General features: G+C 39.8%; 1 protein-coding gene and 1 pseudogene across 2 annotated transcripts in view; one reads left to right on the forward strand and one right to left on the reverse strand.

The window, feature by feature from the left end:
* Positions 1-95: 95 nt before the first annotated feature.
* Positions 96-23,807, forward strand: part of UBXN7 (UBX domain protein 7) — a 67,943-nt gene continuing 44,231 nt past the window's right edge. Inside the window, exons 1-2 of one of the 2 annotated variants that reach the window (XM_008567472.1) lie at positions 96-238; positions 17,806-17,953. In XM_008567472.1, coding sequence (XP_008565694.1) covers positions 166-238; positions 17,806-17,953 — 221 coding nt within the window. In that variant the 5' untranslated portion in view covers positions 96-165. Of the gene's footprint in view, positions 239-17,582; positions 17,671-17,805; positions 17,954-23,807 lie in introns of those variants that run through there. The other variant, XM_008567473.1, reaches the window with a different exon arrangement.
* LOC103586245 lies at positions 211-953 on the reverse strand (annotated as a pseudogene).

Genomic DNA, 23,807 nt, shown 5'->3' on the forward strand with positions numbered 1-23,807 from the left:
GGGGGGGGAGGGGCGCCGGGGCGGGCGGATGGACAGGGGAGGCGGGGGGGCAGGGGGCGGGGCATGGGGCGGTCAAAGAGCCTGCGCAAACCGCGCGGCGAGGTGGGGGAGGGCAGTCCGTGTGTTCCTGTGTTGTTGTTCGGCGGCGGCGGCGGCGGCGGTAAGATGGCTGCCCACGGGGGCTCCGCCGCGTCCTCGGCGCTGAAGGGGTTAATTCAGCAGTTCACCGCCATCACCGGTAAGAGACGCGGTTACCGGAAGGTGGAGAATGGGGTCCGGAGCGGGCGGCTGGTCTGCCCCGGGCTTCCCCTTACCTTCACGCACACCTCCCTCGGGCTTTCCCCACAGCTCCCGTCCTCCCTCCTGAGTGAGAGGCGACTACGGCATCGGGGTCTCCGGGTTCAGGCGGGAGACAGCCTTCAGTGGCCCCCGTATCCTCGTTCTCGGTCTCTTCGCGGTATGGAGGGAGACACCCTCCTCCCCCCGCCGCCGGCTCAGACCTGGGAGTGGGCCGAGCCCGTCCGCCCCCGCCAGCCCGGGGGCCTGGTGGCAGGGGAGTGGGGGGCCGCACCCGGGCCACCGCCCTCCTTCTCCTTCATCCTCCGCTTTTCTCCTCTTCTCTGTGCAGCTCTGGGGTGCAGTGCATCCCTCAACTCCTATTTTCTTTCTTCTCCGGCCAGGTCATTCTCCCCCCTTCGTAGCCTGCCCTTCCCCTTTTCTGGGACCCTCGGAGCCATCGCCGTGGCCCTGGCGTGTTCAGTTTGGAGGCCTTAACGCGAGGCTGGTGGGTTCGGCAGCGCCTTTACACATCCCGGGGGATAGGCCGCCAGAAACGGGGGGTGCTGAGAAGTACCTTAGGGACTGGGGTTTTAAGAGAAGAAGGAAGGGGGACCCCCCCAAGCTTAATGGGGAAGGCCTGGAGGAATACTGGGTGGCGTTTCCCATCTCCCCATAATAAAATCATAAAGACCGAGACGATGGCGCCGGGCCTCCTGCTGATAAAATAGGATGGCGGCAGAAACTTCTTTGAGAGCAAATCTGTTTCTGGGTGACAGTATCCCCCCAACCCTAGATCTAGGTTTTTCTTTCCCTTTGGACCTCTGCGAAGGGCACACGCAGATCCTCTTACCGCCTGTTGGAAAGGCCCTGAGCCATTCTATGAATTCTGTCTTGTTTCTCTCTGATGGTGCTGAACTTTTTTTGCATGAGTTATTAGAGGGCGGAGCAAATGATGAAGTTCTCTGTGGAGTGATTTGAGAGAAGAGTACTCCATGTGCTTGAGTGTAATTTTGCCCGTTGTAGTTTGTCATTTGGAAGGAGGTCAGAATGTTAGTTTCCTCTCTTAACAGATCTGTATTTTATCTGGAAATTTGTTAGATGCAGGGAATATTTATTTCCACTGTTAATATTCTTAGAGTTTGACGTGCAGGATCTGGTTAAGTAAAATTTTATGTTGTTTTAACTAATACAGGTTGTATGCAAGTAGCCCGTTTTATAATTAAAGCTGTATTATTTTTTGCTGTCTAGTGATAACTAGATGTTTGATGCATTGTTATCTAACTTGTGGGCATGAAACATCACGTCAAGGTTGGTAAAGTAAAATTTATAATAAAATTGGGATGAAGAGTGGAATGATAACTTTTCATAATATTTTAAAATTTTTGATTGGATTGTTATATAAAAGATGTAATGAATTTCCCTATGCCTAATCAAGTCATTCTTATGGAGATTAGAAAATTGTGTATATAAGTTAATATTGCTGTATTACATTTATAAGAAAAATCTTTATGGTGAATCATATAGAGGAGGGAATATCATTATCAATCATTTCTTTAGATTTCCAAGAGATGATGCTATGGTTTGAATGTTCCCCCAAAGCTCATGGAGCTTGATCCCCGTTGTAGCAGGGGTAAGAGTAAGAGGGTGGGAAATGTGACTATAGTATTTGAAAGGTGGAGCCTTTAAGAGGTGATTGGATAGTGAGGACTAGGCTCTCATGAATGGATTAATCCATTCATGGATTAATGGGTTATGGGTGTGGACTGGTGGCTTTTTATAAAGGAGAGCACATGAACTCATTCTTGCCATTCTTGCCATTCTTGCCATGTGATACCCTGGGTTACCACAGGGCTATGTGGAGGTTCTCCACAAAAAATGCCCTCACTTTATATGCTCCCTGGACCTTGGACTTCCCAGCTTCCAAAACTGTAAGAAATGTCTTTTTCTTTTTTTGGGGGGGGGGGGTGCTGTGGGTTAGTGTGGAAATCAGAACCCTTGACTTTTGTGTTATAGCCCTGAGTTCTAGCCAACTGAGCTAACTGGTCAGCCCTAAATTCTTTTTCTTTATTTTTATTTATTTATTTTTTCTTAAAGATGACTGGTAAGGGGATCTTAACCCTTGACTTGGTGTTGTCATCACCACGCTCAGCCAGTGAGCAAACCGGCCCTCCCTATATGGGATCCGAACCCGGGGCCTTGGTGTTATCAGCACCGCACTCTACCGAGTGAGCCACGGGCCGGCCCTTCTTTTTCTTTATAAATTCCCAGTTTCATGTATTCTGTTATAAGCAGCAGACAATGGACTAACACAGATGGTTTAAGATGCCACTTATTTAATTTCCATTTCTTGTGCTATCTGCTGTCCTTCAGAAACTCAGATTGTTTTAACCTCACATTATTTCTTCTAGTACAACATTGTCAGTAGATATACACAAAAACCAAAGTATGGTGAGATGAATTGACTCATTTAGTTTCTTTTTTTTTTTTCCTTTTTGTCTTTTTTCGTGACCGGCAACAGATCACAACCCTCAGTGTCGCGCCCGTACCGGACCGGGACCGGCAACGGGATCGCAACCCTCGGTGTTGCGACCGCACCTCGCTCAGCCAGTGAGCGGCCGGTCTGTATGTGGGATCCGAACCCTCGGCAGGAGCGCCGCCGCACTCCCAAGTGGCGCACTGTAGCAGTGCGCCACCGGGCCGGCCCAACTCATTTAGTTTCTTTAATTCTGTTTCTGTCTGCTGATCCATACAGCTTGTTTCCTGGTCACAAGCCTCTGTATTGCTGGATCAAGTTGGAATACCTCAGTAGACAATGGTATTTGGAAATCTACAGAAGGAAAGAATACTGTGGACTGTTCTTGATGTGTTATGAATTTCTATTGATTATTTTGGGGATTCTTTTTACAATATAGTGATTAACCATTAGAAACACATGATTGATCCCTTTTAGCCTTTTTCACATATCTTAAAAAGAAATATTTTGGGTTCTCCAAAAATTTTATTTTTCTTTTATTTTATTTTGGGTCAGCTGGCCAGTACAGGGATCTGAACCCTTGACCTTGGTATTATCAGCACCACACTCTCCCATTTGAGCTAACCGGCCAGCTCTGATTTCTTTATAGGCATCGTCCAACCAACCGAGTTATCCATCCAGACCTTCCACATATGTTTCAAGTCATAGTGCTTATGATTAAAAGATATTTTATATTTATTCATTGCTGGATGAATTAGACTGACTATAAGAGCTTATGCTCTGATTTCAAAAAGGTTTTATTTATCTGGAAGCTCAACATTTGTAAAAGCAAATGCTCTTCAAAAATGTGAGTCTTAACTTTTCTGTGATATTTAGAAATAGAAGAGAAAATTAAAAGATTTTTGGTAAGTCTTATATCTCACTAAATAGAACAAATCTCTCTTTGTGTCTCTCTATGTATTATGGTGAGTATGAAGTAATGATTGATTTTTTTAAAAATATTAAAAAGATAATATGACAAGATGAAATAATTTTGAAAAGGAAAAAACTAATCCATTCTCACAAGAGCAATATTATTTATTTTACATATTATCTTCCAATTCTTGTTAATATACTTATTTTAACATTGTGGATCATAGTATATATAATACAGAATTCTGAATTTTTTTTTTCCTTTTTGTCTTTTTTTTACTGACCGGTAACGGGATCGCAACCCTCGGTGTCACGCCCGTACCGGGGACTGGCAACGGGATTGCAACCCTCAGTGTTGCGCCCGCACCGCGCTCAGCCAGTGAGCGGGAACCGGTCTCCACATGGGATCTGAACCCTCGGCAGGAGCGCCGCTGCGCTCCCAAGCGGCGCACTCTCCAGTGTGCCACCGGGCCGGCCCAGAATTCTGAAATTTTTGCTTAACATTGCATCATAAACATTTTTCCATGACCCAGCCCTTTGATAAGCACGTGGCCATAGGAAGTGATGATGTTCTTAGAAGTAATCACATTGAGAAGCTGTCTGCCTTTACCATTGATACCTTCAGAATCACTTAAAACTATATAAAAAAACCGGTCCTGTTACTTTATAGTCATACCACGTTGTACAGTATTACTCAGTTTGATCTCCCTTGATATTTATCATACATGGCTTTGAATTACTGTTGACTGTTTTCAGAAGTCATACCAATTCCAAAAACATGAAGAAAGTATATGCTGCTGGATCTGTTCCAAAAGAGCAATTTAAAAAAAAATGTTTTGAACCATGGCAGTATCCTGTTAACAACAACTTCAGGCTGACATCCAGCCATGCGTGTACATAATATGCACATGTGTAATCAGAAAAATTCATGGGGTGAATGGGAGGGATACATAGACACTATAGAATAGGTAAAAATAAACAGGCAATTGGAAGGTAAGGACAAATATGAAGGGGAACTGGTGGCTGAGAAGAGTAGAGGAAGTTACTAGTATTGAATTTCGTAGAGCTTTGTGTGTAGTATGCATTCACATATTTTATGAAATTGTAGAACCTGAGTTGTAGAAGAGACCTTAGTTTAATCTTTCTATAAAATGTTGAATGAATGCATATTTATTATAAAAATTAGAAACTGGTATGTGTAGTATTTGGCTTTATGGACAGTTTCCATTAATATTTTGTATAATACATTTCTGTTGGGTTAGTATTAAAATGTGTTTAAGTTTTCTGTGCTAGGAAAAAGGTGGTTACAAGTGTTCTAGATATTAAAAGAAAATTCTCTTGGAGTTCTTAAGAACTATTGCAAAAGGTAGTAGTGAAGTTTGAGCAGAAATTTAATAGAAATAATTTTTTTTGAGTTGTGAATGGAATCTTACAAATAAATTCAGTATTTATTGATAAACCACTATGTGCCAGGCATGGTTCAGATCCTGGAGATACAACTGTAAGCAAGACATGATGTCTGTACTCAAAAAGCTTAAAGGTTAATGGGCATATGCACACATACATAGGTATTGTAATGGTGTGAGAGAATGGTAAGGAGTGAATAATATAAGGGCACAGAAGAGAGAGGTCAAGAAAGACTTCTTCAGGAGAAATAATTTCTTATCTAAAATATGGAAGAGAGATGTTTCTGGCAGCAGGAACATGTGCAAAGGCTCAGAGAAGAGAGAGACAGATATACATACAGACAGATGAGTGAGGAGAGACAGTAGATTTAGGGAACTGATAATTCCAAATGAATAAAGCATAGCTAAGGGAGATACAGTAAATGGAGCTAAAGAGATAAATGGGTACCAGATTGGGAAGGGCGTTTTAAGCCATCTTAAGAAATCTTGGTTTTATTCTGAATGTAATGTGGAGTCAGTGAAGGGTTTTAATTAGGGGGAATGACATAATCAGATTTGGGTTTTTTAGAAAGAGCTACTTGGCTTGAGTGCAGAAGAGGTAGGCCCAGAGATCAGAAAATTGTTGCATTAACCCAAAAAAGATATTGGTGTCCTTAAATAAGTTAGTGGCAGGGAAGTAGACTCTGAAAGGTATGGGAAGAAATTAGAGGAGTAAAAATGAAGCTTAGGATTCTGCTTTGGACATCTAGGTATATAACAGTGCTGTTTATGAAAGTAGGGTGTGGGGGCTGGCCAGTTAGCTCAGTTGGTTAGAGCACAGCCTTGTAACACCAAGGTAATGGGTTCAGATCCCCATACCAGGCAGCCACCAAAAAGGAAGAAAATAAAATAAGATATAGTAGAAGAAGTTTGGGGATAAGATAATTAGTTCAGTTTTGGATAAGTTAAGGTGCTGCCAGTGGGACTTCCAGTTGGAGCTGTTCAACAAGTGACCCAAATATTCACTCAAATATTAGGTTGGCACTATAGGAAATCAGAAGTCTTTTAATTTTTTTGGTAACAGCTGGAATATGTCTTAGAAACCATCTTGACCCATTTCTGATTTATACAGATGTGAAATTGGAGGCCCAGAGAAGTAAACTGACTTACGGTTGTATGTTTAGGTCAGTGTTTCTCAAACTTATTTGTGGGAAAGGACCCCATCCACTCTTAAAGAAATTTCTAATTTTCATATACTAGTACTTTTGTAAAACACAATAAAAATTAAGACATACAAAATACAAGCCCAAATTCTTTTAAAAATTAAGATCTATTTTACACACAGCAAAATTTACCCTTTTATTATGTAATTATATGAATTTTGATAAGTATGTGATCCAATAACCACTATCAAGATGCGGAACTGGGGCTGGCCGGTTAGCTCAGTTGGTTAGGGTGCAGTCTTATAACAACAAGGTCATGAGTTTGGTTCCCCATACTGGCCAGCTGCCAAAAAGAAAAAAAAAAAAGATGCAGAACAGTTCCATTACCCTCAAAAAATTCCTCCTGCCCTTTTGGAGTCAACCCCTCCCCCCGCCTGTAGCCTAATCTGTTTTTTTTGTCTATTTTTCTTTTCCAGAATGTCATATAAGTGGATCCACAGTATGTAGCCTTTTTGAATCTGGTTTCTTTCACTTAGCTTATTGCATTTGAGATTCATTCATGTTATGGTATTAGTTGTTCCTTCCAATTTATTGGTGTACCATTGTATACTACATTGATATCACAGTTTATCCATCCATCCAATGAAAGACACTTGTATTGTTTCCATTTTTCGGAGATTATAAATAAAGCTGCTTGGGCCGGCCCGGTGGCGCACTGCTATAGTGCGCCGCTTGGGAAGTGCGGTGGCGCTCCCGCTGAGGGTTCGGATCCCACATACAGAGGGATCCCACATACAGACCGGCCGCTCACTGGCTGAGCGAGGTGCGGGGGCAACGCCGAGGGTTGCGATCCCGTTGCCGGTCCCGGTCCGGTGCGGGCGCGACACTGGGGGTTGCGATCCGTTGCCGGCCACGAAAAAAGACAAAAAGGGAAAAAAATAAATAAATAAATAAAGCTGCTAAAACATTAGTGTACAGGTATGGGAGTACAAATTTTCATTTCTCTTGGGTAAATATCTAGGAATGTGTTTATTGGGTCATATGGTAGATGTATAACTTTATAAGAAACAGCTAAACTGTTTTCTAAAGTCCCTATCCCATTTTGCATTCCTGTCAGGAGTGTATGAGAGTTCTGGTTGCTCTGTATTCTTGCCACTACTTGGTATTTTTAGGTTATTTTTTTTTCCTTTTTGTCTTTTTTACTGACCGGTAACGGGATCGCAACCCTCGGTGTCGCGCCCGTACCGGGGACTGGCAACAGGATCGCAACCCTTGGTGTTGCGCCCGCACCGTGCTCAGCCAGTGAGTGGGAACTGGTCTCCACATGGGATCCGAACCCTCGGCGGGAGCGCCGCTGCGCTCCCAAGCGGCGCACTTTCCAGTGCGCCACCGGGCCGGCCCTTTAGGTTTTTTTTAAAGCCATTTCAGTTAGTGTATACTGGTATCTCATTGTGGTTATTAACTTGCGTTTCCCTAGTGACTGATGATATTGGGTATTTTTTCATGTGATATTTGCCATCCATAAATCTTTCAGATTTCAACTCTTTTGGGGGTGGGGTGGGGGTTGTATGTGTGGAACATCTGGCCAGTACAGGGATCCAAATTCTTGACCTTGGTGTTATAAATCTCAACTTTCAATTATTAGATTTGACAGACATAAAATTATTCTTCAAATTGCTGTAAAGCTTTCTAAATGCTTCCACTGGGATTTCTGTTTTTATCTTGTCATAGACTAGTAAGAGGTAGCTGGTCTGAGAACCACACTTTGGGTAGCACTGGTATAGGTAATGCCAGAACAGGGGCTAGAACTCCGGTCTTTACTCCCAGACCTCATACATTTCCACCATATTACTTTTTCCCTCATTATAGTTTTCTTTTTTGATCTAATAAATATTTGCTTCTTTTATCTATCTCCTCACTTAGTAATTTCTTTTTTTTTCCCCCCCAAAGATGACCGGTAAGGGGATCCTAACCCTTGACTTGGTGTTGTCAGCACCATGCTCACCCCAAGTGAGCTAACCGGCCATCCCTATGTAGGGATCCAAACCCGTGGCCTTGATGTTTTCAGTACCACACTCTCCCAAGTGAGTCACGGGCTGGCCCTATAATTTCATTTTTTGATCTAACAAATATTTGCTTCATTTATCTATCCCCTCACTTAATAAATTTAATTTTCTGTGTGTACATTAAAAACAATCTTCTGGGCTGAGCCCGTGGCGCACTTGGGAGAGTGCGGCGCTGGGAGTGCAGCAGCGCTCCCGCCGCGGGTTCGGATCCTATATAGGGATGACCGGTGCGCTCACAGCGCTCACTGGCTGAGCGCAGTGCGGCCGGTCTCAAAAAAGGACAAAAAAACCCCAAAAACAATCTTCTATTCTTAAAAACTTAAAAAACTCAGGATTGGATACTGATGAAGTTACAATTTTAGCTTAATTTCTCCCAGCTGTCACCCACTTTCATTTTCTTGGTGGATAGTCTAGCTTTATTGCTGGGGGCAGTGTGGAACCAAAAAGTAACCTCTTTGTATCCCTATCATGTCTGTAGAGAGGTTAAAAAAAAAAAAGAAAGAGTCTCTGGGACTGCTATACTTTGGTTTCCTAACAGTAGTGAAGAGACTAGCCTTCTTTCGGCACTGGATGTAGGATAGAGAATAAGGCATAAGGAACTGGAGTATCTCCAGATTCTTCCTTCTAGCTGTGGTGGAGACATGGACTGCATTATAGGTTTGGGGCTATTTCTTTTTTCTTTTTTTCTGGCGGCTGGCTAGTATGGGAATCCAAACCTGTGGCCTTGGTGTTATAAGGTTGTGCCCTAACCAAGTGAGCTAACTGGCCAAGATTTGGGCTATTTCTTATATCAAGTCATTAATGGAGAAAGGGTGTGAACTAGGAGACAGCAGCAAGGAAATAGCCACTCACATTCTGTGCCACAAGCTGGGTTTAAGTAATGCCCTTTGGTGCCGTTAGCAAGCTTAGAACAGATGGAAGAAAGAAAAGATAAAGAATAAATAAAGAAAAGGGTGCATGTGGTAAGAAACAGTAAAGCGGGACTCCTGCCATAGATTATAGATTACTGGGTTAGATTAAGCTACCATGTTGCTACCTATAATATTGAGACCTCAAAATAAGCCCATTTTAACAAGTTTGCAGATAGTTTAAATCTACAGACTTATTTGATTAGCCCTCCCCCTTTAAAAAAAGTTCTTTAGTCTAACTATAAGATTTTTTATTTAAAATTTATTATAGCTGTCCCATCAAAAATTATTACCTCTGTGTATATAGTTAAAACATGTAACTTCACTAAACTTGTTTATCACTGTTCCTTTCCCTTATATCATTTAGCTCTCTTTACTTTACTACTTCCCCTCTCAGTTAACCTTCACTTCCTGACATTCCTCTGTTTAGCTCCGTGGGAGTATTATTGACATCTGGGACAGGACTGTTCCCATCCATTGCAGAAGATTTAGCACTTGTTTTAGTTTCCTGTGGCTGCTGTAACATATTACTGCAAATTGCCTGATTTAACACATGTTTACTCTCTCATGGTTCTGGAGGCCAGAAGTCTGAAATGAAGGTGTGAGCAGTCTTTTGGGGAACATTTTTCAGCCTACAATAGCACCCTGGCTTCTTTCCATGCAATGCCAGTGGTGGTGCTCCCTAGCCCCAGTCATGAAACACCAAAAATGGTCTCTCAAACTACTAAAAGGCTTCTAATATTTGCAGACATTAAGGACCACTAGAACCTTTAATTGTCTTTCAGTTATCTTCTCTTTCCAAAATGACTCAGTAAGTAATATAACAAGTAGTACACTAAGAATGACTGATTAAACAAGAACAGATTGCCAGATGGTTTGGCTTTATGAAACTAAATGGTATACTTTGCTTTGTGGACTTCTTTCTTTTTTTTTTTTTTAAAGATGACCGGTTAGGGAATCTTAACCCTTGACTTGGTGTTGTCAGCACCGCACTCTCCCGCGTGAGCCACAGGCCAGCCCCTGTGGACTTCTTTCTAACTCTACCTTTGTTCAGTCTTGCCAGGATTTAGCATGTGCTTTCCTTTAAAAAAATCTATGTGTGTAGAGGCACTTTTTTGAAAGCTCTTGCAGGTCACTATCCTGAAAAACTCCAAAGATGAAAGTCATCTTGTCAGATTGTTAACATAGATATAATAGGGCCATCACAGAGGATATGCTCCTCACAGCTTAGATTCTAGCATTAAATGGTTAAGCGAGGATTATAGGTAGGATGGCAAAACGGTCTTTCTTCATCCTCTCTCTAATTCTGGACCCTGAGTGTTGACATCATTTGCCCTAAAAAGTCACGGTTGTTACTTCCTTTTCATAGTTTTATTCTTTCTGTGTCTTAAAGTTATTCCCTGTAGAATCCCTTTTAATAAACTCTTTTAATCTTTACTTCTATAAATCTGTGGACCTTGGAAATTTTGGAATACTTACCTATATACTTGTGTCATATTTTCTACTGCCTCTGCATCAGCTCTTGATGCTTCTCCTCAGTCACACTGGAGTGCTGTGTAGTTGTTACAGATTTCTTTGGAGTAGATCCCTTTCATGTATCCTTTTATTCTTTAATCCATAACATTCACTTTTTTCTAGTGTAATAGTTTTTTGTTTTCTTCATTGTTCTCCTACCTATTTTTTTTAATGAGTGTTTAACATGAATGAAGCACATGTTCATAGCATCAGATGAGTGAGAACAAAACAAACTGAGGTGTCTTACTCTGCTTGTTTACTGTCTGACAAAAAGTGGTTCTCCATAAGCTGTGTATAAATATTTATACTTCCTGTTTTATTCATTTGTCATTTATGTGTAGCTTGAGTACTATGTAACTTGGGACAGTCTATATTAATAGCTAACTGTTTGCCAATTCAGAGCTATGCCAAGTTCTTCAATGTGAATTTTCTTAATCCACACAAAGCACTTCATGAAGTTGGTAATATTCTCCATTTTATAACTGAGGAAACTGAAGCCCAGAGAAATTAGTAACTTGCTCAGTCATGCAATTAGTGGATGACGGAACTAGGATTCAAACCCAGGTTTATCTGAGTAGTTTCCAGGCTTTTAATGTTTAGGCTATTATGCCTTAGCCTGAGTACAAAAGGGAATATGAACAATGTTTTCACCTTATTACTGGGCAGAAGCAAAAATTTTGACACATTTCAGCTGCTTGGTGTATCTCTGTTAGCAGGCAGTGTCTTTTTGGTGTCCTAAACAACCCCCATGTGGCACTTCCTGTAGGCCTTTCTTCTCCCTCAAAAAGCATTTGGGATGCTAAAGCTACTTACATCCCTCCTTTTCTCCTAAATCAGCACCTCTTTTTTTTTTTTTTAAAAAAAAAGATGACCGGTAAGGGGATCTTAACCCTTGACTTTGGTATTGTCAACAGCACGCTCTCCCAAGTGAGCTAACCAGCGATCCCTATATAGGGATCCGAACCCGTGGCCTTGGTGTTATTAGCACCACACTCTCCCCAAGTGAGCCATGGGCCGGCCCTAAAGTTTGTTTTCTTTTTTTTTGTCTTTTTTCCGTGTTCGGCAACGGATCGCAACCCTCAGTGTCGCCCCCGTACCGGACCGGGACCGGCAATGGGATCGCAACCCTCGGCGCTGCTCCCGCGCCTCGCTCAGCCAGTGAGCAGGAACCGGTCTGTATGTGGGATCCGAACCCTCGGGCGGGAGCGCCGCCGCGCTTCCCAAGCGGCGCACTATCCAGTGCGCCACCGGGCCGGCCCTATAATACATTTCTTGACATAATCAGTAGGACCTAGTGATATGGATTTCTGGATCCATTTCTGCTAATTTCTTCCACTTCTCTGAATACCCCAAATATAATGTAATAGTAAAATAAGTTATTTCTAGAGATACCTTAATCCTTCCTGTGTAGTCCAAGAATTTTAAAAGATCTAACAGTTTTTTGAAGCAAAGACTAAAGCAAGAAATAATCTTTAGCCAAATAGTGTTGAAAGTATCATGCCCTAGTATGAAAATAGCTTTATCTGAATTTGTCTCCTTGAAGGTAGGGAGAAGTATGGCAGATGTTCTGTTCTCAATAGTATGGTGTAAAATGATGTACATCACTGACATAGAAACTCAACATGGGTAGTTGGGCCACAAAGAAGAAGGTTCTGCTGTACTCAGTGTTGTTGATACTGGTTGAATATCCCTTATCCCAAATGGTTTGTTTTCTGATGGTGAGAATGTAAGCTTGCACATACTATATAACTTGAGAACTTTTGGTACAGCTTGACTGAGAACTTAGGGACAGGTCAGTGAGATGAGAAAAGTGAGAACTGGGCCTGTTCATTGAGTTTTTCAAGTTTGTAAGATAGAAGAGATGGCAGAAACAAGAATAGAGATTAAGACCCCATGGAAAAGTATGTGTCTGTTCCTGGACCTATTTCAAGGTAAGGAGGGAGGGGGAAAGTCCAGAACTTAACAGCAAGGTAGGTATTTGGTGTGTTGTCCAGGGGACTGATCTGAATGATAGGATTATCCAAATCATGAAAAGGTATGGTTTTGTAAAGTACCACCAAGGGACCTCCCTAGGTCACATAGACCGACTGATGTGACTGGAGGGAATGGTACAGAGATAATGAGAGCAGAGAAATATAAAATAGGAGAGGTAAATAAGGGCCAAATCTTGTATGTAGCTCAAGAGAGATTAAAACTTCTTTTTTTGCTGGGGAGGTGCTGGCTGATGTGGGGTAAAGCTTTTCTGATCAGCAACACAGAACTGTGGAAACAAGGGAGACAATCAAACTTGCATTATTTTGCAGCATAGAAGGTATATCAGAGGGAAGCCTGACCAAGAGCAAAAAGATACAGTAGTTTATGTAAGAGAAGTTGAGGGCTTGAACTAAGATAGAAGAGACTGAATATGAGTGGTTTAATTAGATAAAACTATAGGACTTGTTGGTTGACCAATGGAATGTTCACAGTTGAGGAAGAGAGAGGAATCTAAGAGTTTCTCAAATTTGAGTAATATGTGAAGCTCTTCTAAAGAAAAAACCTTAACGGTCCTATGTAACTTAAACTACCATATATACCCAGATACAAGGTAGACTCTTTGTGAAAGGCAGTTCTATATTTTTGCAATTCCCAAAAAAGGGTGTTTGTTTTCATATTTTATTGTGGTGAAATACTAAAATTTACTATCTTAAGCATTTTTAAGTGTACAACTTAATTGGTGTTAAATACATTCATAGTGTTGTACAACCATTACTACCATCCATCTCTGCAACTCTTTTTGTCTTGTAACACAAACTATATGCCTATTAAACAGTAACTCCCTATTCCTCATTTCCCCTTCCCCCAGCCTGTGGCGGCCACCATTCTATTTTCTGTCTCTATGATTTGATTACTCTAAGTAACTCAGATAAGTGGAATCATATAGTATCTGCCTTTTTGTATCTGGCTTATTTCACTTAACATAGTGTCCTCAAGGTTTATCTGTGTTGTAGCATACATCAGAATTTCCTTCCTTTTTAAGGGTGCATGATATTCCATTGTATGTATATACCACATTTTATTTATCCATTCCTCTGTTGATGGACACTTAGGTTGCTTCCATGTTTTAGCTATTGTGAATAAGATTGCTATGAAAATGAGTGTGCAAATATCTCTTCAAAACCCTGCTTTCAATTCTTTTGGGTATATCCCCAGAAGATAATTACTGGATCAAATGGCAATTCTATTTTTAATTTTTTGAGGAACTGCCATGCTATTTTCCACAGCAGATGTATCATTTTACATTCCCATCAACAGTGCACAAGGGTACCAGTTTTTCCATATCCTCACCAACACTTATTTTTATTTATTTATTTTTTTATAGTAGCCATCCTAATGGGTATGAGGTGGTACAAAGAAAGGTTTTTTGCTAACAAAATATGTAAATTTCTAGAGACGTAAGTGAAATCAGTTTTTTGGGGGTAATATTTATTGATTTAACATCACACAGTATTGCATATCACTGCATTTTTCTACATATTTCATGAAATAACTTTATTCAGTTTTTTCATTTGCATCTTAGATATGTATTTGTCAGCTATCTGAAAAAGCTATAGCTACTGATGTCATCTGATAGTTTCTTGGAGCATGTTATTTTCACTTCTTACATTGTTCGAGATATAACTCTTTTTAAATTGGCATGTGATAGGGCCAGCCTGTGGCTCACTTGGGAGAGTGTGGTGCTGATAACACCAAGGCCATGGGTTCAGATCCCTTTATATGGAAGGCTGGTTAGCTCACTTGGGAGAGCGTGGTGCTGACAACACCAAGTCAAGGTTAAGATCCCCTTACAGGTCATCTTTTTAAAATAAAACAAAATTTATTAAAAAAAAAATATGCAAACAAACATGATGCTAGGTGTTTGGGATACCAAGGCAAGAAAACCAATCCCTGTGTTCAGGAAGCTTCTACTCTTTCAGGGGAGCCAGAAAATAAACCAACATTTACTGCTTAGTAGTATATCTATGGATTTAATAGAACAGTATCACAGGGATGAGAATGGTAGGTAGGTTAGCACACAAATTGACAAAGTACCACTTCTGGATTCTCAGCATGCATGAACTTTGTGAAGGGGAGATGAGGAAGATAAGGTCATTCCAAACATGAATTTTGTTTGACTGTAGTAAATTGTATAGGATGTGGAAGAGGAGAAGCAAAGCCAGAGAAATAAGCTAAGGCCGATCACAAAGGACTTTCTAAATCATAAAGACTTTGGAATTTATACTGTAGGTGTCAGGAGAGAGACATTAAGGAATTTTAAACAAGTCTAATTAATCAGACTTGTATTTTGGAACATACTGTCAGCAGCAAGGTAGAAGATGGAATGGTGATCAGTTAGGAGCTCATTGTAGAAATCCAGGTAAAAAGTATTAAGGACTTGATCTAAGCTTTAGAGGTAGTAATAGTAGTAGAGAAGAATAAACAAATGAGAGATAATTCGAGTCAGCACTTGCATTTCTCACTGTAAGGCTAAAGTGTAGAGATATTATGGATAATCCTACTGCGGGAAAAAATGCTGAGTAAATCTGTATTTAAAAAAATCTTTTAAAGTGCATCATTTGACTGGCAAGAGGCTAAAAATGAAATGAAATTGGTAATGCATTTGTTAACTAGCTTTAAAGCAAGGCTTCAGCATGGTGGAATCTGTCCAAACTGGATGGCTTTGAACTTCCTTTTTGATGGCCTCCTAGGATACAGGAAACAAAGTCTGGGGTTTTCCTAAGGAGAGGAGGTCCCTCTTCTTCATGAATCTGAGACTTTTTTTTTTTTTTTAATGAAGCTGAAACTTTGATGTTTCACCCTTGGTGGGAGTTGGGGGGTGGTGTATGGGGATAGATATCTTCTCTGAGAGTTTATAACAAGGATTGTTAGAGTCATATTTCCTATGTGGTCTTGAAAAACTTAAAAGTCAGGAAAGTATGTATAGTGGTCTCCATAGGACAGTGAGCAAGAGCCAGCAGAAATGAGACAGTGACCCATAGAGACTGCAGAAAGTTTATGTTTTGTCTTAGTAATTCCAAGAAGTTTTATTTATGTTTGAAGAAATGAAAGATTGAAATAGGAGTATGAATTAAGGGTCTCCATAACATGACCAAGCAGATGAGGAAATAAAAACATAACTTCTAGTAATAAAAAATTCAATGAAATTAAAAGTTCAGTGAACAGGTAAAGAAACAGATTGGCACAGCTAAAGAGATTGTGTGAACTGGAAGATAGCATTGAAGATATTACCCAAAATGCAACATAGAGAGATAAAGAGATGATAAACATGAAAAAAAAGGTCGAGACACAAAGGTTAGAGTGAAAAGTTTTAACATGCATCTAATTGACATTCCAGAAGGAAATAAGTATGAATGGATGGGTGAGATAGTGGTCAAATAGAAATGGCTGAGAATTTCTTAGAATTGATGAAAGATAATCCTCAGGTGGTGGAAGTCCAGTGAATCCCAAGGAGGATAAATAAAATCATCCACAACAAATCAGAGTGAAACTGCAGAAGGTGAAAGACAGAGATCTTAAAAATAACTAGAGAGAAACAACTGATTGTTATAAAAATGTTTTTTTAGTCTGGCAACTGATTTCCCAACAGTAACAACAGAAGCCAGAGAACATTGGAATGCTGTCTTTAATGTACTGAGAGAAAATAGCTGTCAGCCTTCAAATGTCATACCCAGTAAACTGTCTTTCAGGAATGACAGCAAATAGACATTTTCAGAAAAAAACTTAGAAGAGCATTTACTGCCAACAGAAGGAGATTCTAAGGGATGGAATTCACATAGAAGAAAAATCATCCTAAATGGAAAGCCATAGATGCTTTTTAGTGGCCACAAAATGTTCCATCAGATAGATACTACAGTTTACATTCTGCTATTATTGGACATTTATGTTGTTTCTAATTTTTCTCTTTTCTTTTCTTTTTTGGTGGCTGGCCGGTACAGGGATCAAAACCTGGACCTTGGTGTTATCAGCACCACGCTCTAACCAACTCAGCTAACCAGTTAGCCTTCCAGTTTTTCAGTATTTTTTTTTTCCTTTTTGTCTTTTTTTTTTTTCGTGACCGGCAACGGATCGCAACCCTCAGTGTCGCGCCCGTACCAGACCGGGACCGGCAACGGGATCGCAACCCTCGGTGTTGCGCCCGCACCTTGCTCAGCCGGTGAGCGGCCGGTCTGTATGTGGGATCCGAACCCTCGACGGGAGCGCCGCCGCGCTCCCAAGCGGCACACTGTAGCAGTGCGCCACCAGGCCGGCCCAGTTTTTCAGTATTAACTGAAGCCGCGCTGGACAAGAATGTGTTTATGCATGTATTATTTGATGTAGATTTATTCCTTTTGACTAGAAGCCCAAAATTACCGAGTCAAAAAAAAAAAAAGAATGAGTATTTTTGTTTTTTGGTAAATGTAAAATTGTTTTCTTCAAGGACTTTACCAATTTACATTTCATCTAACAGACTATACTGGTCTTTATTTACAAATGAGCAAGTCTGTGATAGGGCCGGTTTTAAATGATGAAAATTGGCATTTCTTACCAGATTTTGACTTATTCATAGACAAAAATATCCCATCTCACTTTTCTCTCATTGGTATTAAGAATGTTTTCTTTTTAACAGGAATGCTAACTGAAATGCTTTCTTTTAACAGAAATGCTAACTGAAATGAATTCTTTCTAACAGAAAGCATTTCTAATGTTGTAGAATATAATCTTTCATTTTTCTTTATCTTTTTCAATTTATTAACAAATATATACTTGGATCATTTAAGGAAACAGTAAATAAATGCTTTATTTAGTTTTTGTTTTATTATGAAGGAAGACTACTATTTTAATGCTGCTACATTCTTTTCTAGCTCTGTATATTTCACACCAACCAGCCAACAGTGTGGGTAGAAGTAAACAAGTTCAAAATAAGAAAAGGTTATTCATTCTAAAAGGGAAAAGGTACTATTAATGTTTTTTCCTTCTGCGGTCGGCATAGGTACCATTAATTTGCTTGGAAATTCTGTATTCTAATATGAACTAAATGTAAGGGGTCTTTTTTTAACTTTTTTTCCCCCTATCTTTTTGCTATTTCAGGTGCAAGTGAAAGTGTAGGAAAACATATGCTTGAAGCCTGCAACAATAATCTGGAGATGGCAGTCACTATGTTTTTGGATGGTGGAGGAATTGCTGAAGAACCCAGTACCAGTTCAGCAAGTGTCTCTACTGTCAGACCACACACAGAGTATGAATTTATTATTTATTGTGAGGAGCTATCCCTTGCCTAAATTGAGCAGTTGCATTTTAATCAAAGATAGGTCAGTTCTGTGGTTTTGAAAAAAATTAAAGGTTGAAAGCCTCTGAAAAAGGAAATTTTTGTACTTATGTACTTTAAAATTTTCTAGAGCAGGGTCATATCTATTATTTAAACCCAAAAAGAACACTAGATGCTTGGTGTGGGGTGGGGGATTGGGCTGCTAGTCTAGCATTGGCCTGTGGTGGGGAGGTGGGGAGAATGGGGCTAGTGTGCTCTGTAGCAACCCCCCCGCCAAAAAAATGCCTTGTAGAATGGCATTATTATCCCCATTTTACCGATGAAGAAGCAGGTGCATAGCCATTTTCCCAAGTTACACAGCAATTAAGTAGCAAGTATAGAAGTAAAGCCCACCCAAAAAAGCTCAGATTTCCAATTCTAGATTTTCCTACATTATCCCAGGAAAGTTTTGAGTTGACATGAACATTGTTTGAAAAAAAAATTCTGGTCCTTTGTCCCTTAAGTAGTTACATGTAGTTAATAATTAGAAGCATCTTCAGCATATGGAACTGTAATATATAGTGAATATAATAGTACATGGTGAAGAGATTTGGTGTTTTTTCCCTTTTACATTTGATACCAGTGAGAGTTTGAAATAAATGTTGTTGTCAGAACGTATATATGGGGGATTGGTTCCAGGACCTCCAGGAATACCAAAATCCACAGATGCTCAAGTCCCTTGTATAAAATGTTATAGTATTTGTATAACCTCCATACATTTTCCCATATACTTTAAAACATCTCTAGATTATTTTTAATACCTAATACAATATAAATGCTATGTAAATAGTTGTTATTACCATATTGTTTAGGGAGTAATGACAAGGAAAAAAGTCTGTACATGTTCAGTACAACGTAACCATCCATTTTTCCCCCAACCCATGGATATGGAGGGCTGACTATAGCTGTTGGGCAAAATTTCAACAGTCAGTGGAAAATATTAGACATGAACCTTGCTCAAAGGAAAGACATAGATTTTTCAAACAAAAATAAAAAGATCCTCAAATGAAACTTCAATACTCATAGCTTTTTAAAACTCTTGCTGTTTATAACATGAGATACTAAACAAGAGGAATCCTTTTAAATAAGAATAGGCAAAAGACCAGGATTTTATTTTTGCTGAATTAGAGATAAATTTAAAAATCCAGATCACACATAGGCATAATTGCCTTTTACTGATCTAGTCCCTGATTCTAGGGTAATATTGTTTCCACTTGAAGCATGAACTTTAGAGATGATAATATCTTATAAAGATTTTTTCCTGTTAATGTTGGCCATGTATTTCAAGGTTGATATTCCATTCTTGTCCAAAATAGCTCAAATTTTTAATGGAAATCAATATGAAAACATTTAGTTTGTAGAAACTTGAATAGCAGATACTTGCAGCTGATTTTAGAAAACATATTTATCCTTCTTGTATAAAATGTGTTTTCTTACTTGTGTTTAAAAATAGCTTTGATAAGGCCGGCCCGTGGCTCACTCAGTAGAGTGCGGTGCTGATAACACCAAGGCCACAGGTTTGGATCCTATATAGGGATGGCCGGTTGGCTCACTGGCTGAGCATGGTGTTGACAACACCAAGCCAAGGGTTGAGATCCCCTTACCGGTCATCTTTTTAAAAAATAAATAAATAAAAATAAAATAAAATAGCTTTGATAAATGTTTTTTCTTACCAAATTACGTTACAGTTTGACTTATATTGTTTGTATTGCTAATTGATTAACATTTGATAGTGGCTAATTCCCAATCTATGAGGGGACTTCAAAAGGGTCCTGGAAAAATGGAATTAAAAGATAAAAATAAAAAATATAAACTATTTCTTAACATAAGCCTTATCAAGTTCAGGATTCTTTTTTTTTTTCCTTTTTGTCTTTTTTACTGACCGGTAACGGGATCGCAACCCTCGGTGTCGCGCCCGCACCGGGGACCGGCAACAGGATCACAACCCTCGGTGTTGCGCCCGCACCACGCTCAGCCAGTGAGCGGGAACCGGTCTCCACATGGGATCTGAACCCTCGGTGGGAGCGCCGCCGCACTCCCAAGCGGCACACTCTCCAGTGCACCACCGGGCCAGCCCAAGTTCAGGATTCTTTTGAGGGCTACATAGTTAACTCAGTTGGTTAGAGTACAGTGTTTTAACACCAAGGTCAAGGTTTGGATTCCTGTACCAGCCAGCCACCAAAAAAAGGGGGAAAAAAATGATACTTTTGTAAGTGATGACACAAGCCATTTAGTCCATCCCTAAAAAACTGAGGGTCCTGGCAATGTAACCATGTTAATGCAGTCTTTTTTACATTCTTAACTGAAGAAAAATGGGTGCATTTTAAAGATTTTTAAGATTAGGAAACAAGAAGAAGTCAGGAGGAGCCAAATCAGGACTGTAAGGTGTGTGCCTAATGATTTCCCATGGAAATGCTCATGAACTTGCCCTTATTTGATGAGGGGAATGAGCAGGAGTGTTGTGGTAAGGGACTCTGGTAAAGCATTCCTGGGCTTTTTTTTTCTAAAGCTTTGGCTAACTTTCTCTAAACTGTCTCATAAGAAGCAGATGTCATTGTTCTTTTGGCCCTATAGAAAGTCAGCAAGCAAAATGCCTTGAGCATCACAAAAAACTGTTGACATGACTGGTCCACTTTTGCTTGGACTGGACCACTTCCACCTCTTGGTAGCCATTGCTTTGATTGTGCTTTGTCTTCAGAATGGTACAGGTAAAGCCATGTATCATCTCCTGTTATATAATTCTTCAAAGAAATGCTTCAGGATCTTATCCCACTTGTTGAAAATTTCCATTGAAAGTTCTGCTCTTGTCTGTAGCTGATCTGGGCACAACAGTTTGGCACTTATCGAATGGAAAGTTTATTCAACTGTAGTTTTTCAGTCACAATTGTGTAAACTGAACCAATTGAGACATCTATAATGCTGGCTATTGTTTTTGCTGCTAGTTGTCAGTCCTGTCCAATTAAGGCACAAACAAGGTTAATTTTTTTCTCACAAATTGATGTGGATAGTCTGCTGCTGCTGAGGGCTTCATCTTCAACCTTGTCTTGTCCTTTCTTAAAGGACAATAGCCAATCTAACTGGGATGAAGTGGTATCTGAATGTAGTTTTAATTTGCATTTCTCTGATGACTAGTGATGTTGAGCATTTTTTTCATGTACCTGTTGGCCATTTGTATGTCTTCCTTTGAAAAATGTCTGTTCAGCTCCTTTGCCCATTTTTTAATTGGGTTATTTGCTTTTTTACTGTATAATTGCTTGAGTTCTATATATATTTTGGATATTAATCCCTTATTGGATGCATAGTTAGCAGAAATTTTCTCCCACTCTGTAGGTTGTCATTTCACTCTGTCGATTGTTTCCTTTGCTGTGCAGAAGCTTTTTAGTTTGATATAGTCCCATTTGTTTATATTTTCTTTGGCTGCTTGTGCTTTCAGACTCGTGCTCATAAAGCCTGTCCCCAGTCCTAGTTGCCGAAGTGTTGCACCTATATTTTCCCTTGGTAATTTTACAGTTTCAGGACTTATACTTAGGTCTTTAATCTATTTTGAGTTGATTTTAGTGTATGATGAGAGATGCATATCTAGTTTCATTCCTCTGCATGTAGATATCCAGTTTTCCCAGCACCACTTGTTGAAGAGGCAGTCTTTTCCCCGTTGTAGATTTTTGTTGCCTTTGTCTAATATCAGGTGGTTGTAGGCCTGAGGGGTGATTTCTGGGTTCTCAGTTCTACTCCACTGGTCTGAATGTCTATTTTTATACCAGTATGATGCTGTTTTGGTTATAATAGCTTTGTAGTATAATTTGAAGTCAGGTAGAGTTATGCCTCTGGCTTTATTTTTTTTGCTCAGGATTGCTTTGGCTATTCGGGGTCTTTTGTTTTTCCATATGAAAGGTAAGGTTGTTTTTTCCATTTCTATGAAGAATGTCATTGGTATTTTGATGGGGACTGCGTTGAGTCTGTAGATTGCTTTGGATGTATAGACATTTTCACAATGTTAATTCTTCCAATCCAAGAGTATAGAATATCTTTCCATCTTTTTGTGCCTTTAATTTCTTTCGGAAGTGGTTTGTAGTTCTCATTGTAAAGGTCTTTCACATCCTTGGTTAAATTGATCCCTAGGTATTTTATTTTTTTCGTGACAATTGTAAATGGGCTTACTTTCTTTATTTCTCTTTTTGTTAGTTCATTATTTGACTATATAAATGCAACTGATTTGGGGGCATTTATTTTGTATCCTGCAATGTTACTGAAGTTATTAACCAGCTCTAGGAGTTTTTTTGATAGAGTCTTTAGGTTTTTCTATATATAGTATCATGTCATTTGCAGATAGATAAAGTTTGACTTCATCTTTTCCAATCTGGATTCCTTTTATTTCTTTCTCTTGCCTGATTGCTCTGGCTAGTACCTCCAGTACTATGTTAAATAGAAGTGGTGAGAGTGGGCATCCTTGTCTTGTTCCTGTTCTTAAGGGAAAGGCCCTCAGTTTTTCTCCATTCAGAATGATACTGGCAGTGGGCTTATCATAATTGGCTTTTATTGTGTTGAGATATTTTCCTTCTATACCTCATTTATAAATAAAGAGAGTCTTTATTATGAAGCAATGTTGAATATTGTCAAATGCTTTTTCTGCATCTATTCAGATAATCATATGGTCTTTGTCCTTGAGTTTGTTGATGTGATGTATCACATTTATTGACTTTCATATGTTGAACCATCCTTGCATCCCTGGGATGAATCCCACTTGATCATATTGTATAATTTTTTTTTTTTTTTTCCTGACCGGTAAGGGGATTGCAACCTTCAGCATGGTATCGTCTGCACCATGCTCAGCTAGTGAGTGCACCGGCCATACCTACATAGGATCCGAACCCGTGGCCTCAATGCTACCAGTGCCGCACTCTCCTGAGTGAGCCACGGGGCCAGCCCGAATTTTTTAAATATGTTGCTTTCTTCTGATTGCTAATGTTTTGTAGAGTATTTTAGCATCTAGGTTCACGTCAAGGATATTGGCCTGTAATTTTCTTTTTTTGTTGTGTCTTTATCTGGTTTTGGTATCAGAGTTATTTTGACCTCATAGAATGAGTTTGGGAGAATAGCTTCTGTCTCAATTTTTTGGAATAGTTTGAGGAAAATTGGTATTAACTCCTCTTTAAAAGTTTGGTAGAATTCAGCTGTAAAACCATCTGGACCTGGACTTTTCTTTGTTGGAAGATTGCTAATTACTGCTTCAATCTCCTTGCTTGTTATTGGTCAATTCAGATTTTCTGTCTCTTCTTTGTTCAGTCTGAGTAGTTTGTATGTGTCGAGAAACTTATCCATATCTTCCAGGTTTTCATATTTGTTACAGTTATTAACAGTAGTCTCTGGGGCCGGCCCGGTGGCGCACTGCTACAGTGCGCCACTTGGGACCCTTCTCATTTCTGATTTTTGTTATCTGAGTCTTCTCTCTTCTTTTTTCTGTTAACCTAGCTAATGGTTTGTCTATTTTATTTATCTTCTTGAAAACCAACTTTTTTTTTTTTAAAGATGACTGGTAAGGGGATCTTAACCCTTGACTTGGTGTTGTCAGCACCACGCTCACCCAGTGAGCAACCGGTCATCTCTGTATGGGATACGAACCTATGGCCTTGGTGTTATCAGCACCACACTCCCGAGTGAGCCACAGGCTGGCCCCCAACTGTTTGTTTTATTGATCTCTTCTATAGTTTTGGGGGTCTTTATTTCATTTAGTTCTGCTCTGATCTTAATTATTTCTTTCCATCTACTACCTTTAGGTTTGGATTGT

Source organism: Galeopterus variegatus, unplaced genomic scaffold (genome assembly GCF_000696425.1).
Source record: "Galeopterus variegatus unplaced genomic scaffold, G_variegatus-3.0.2 Scaffold322, whole genome shotgun sequence".
NCBI classification, from domain to species: domain Eukaryota; kingdom Metazoa; phylum Chordata; class Mammalia; order Dermoptera; family Cynocephalidae; genus Galeopterus; species Galeopterus variegatus.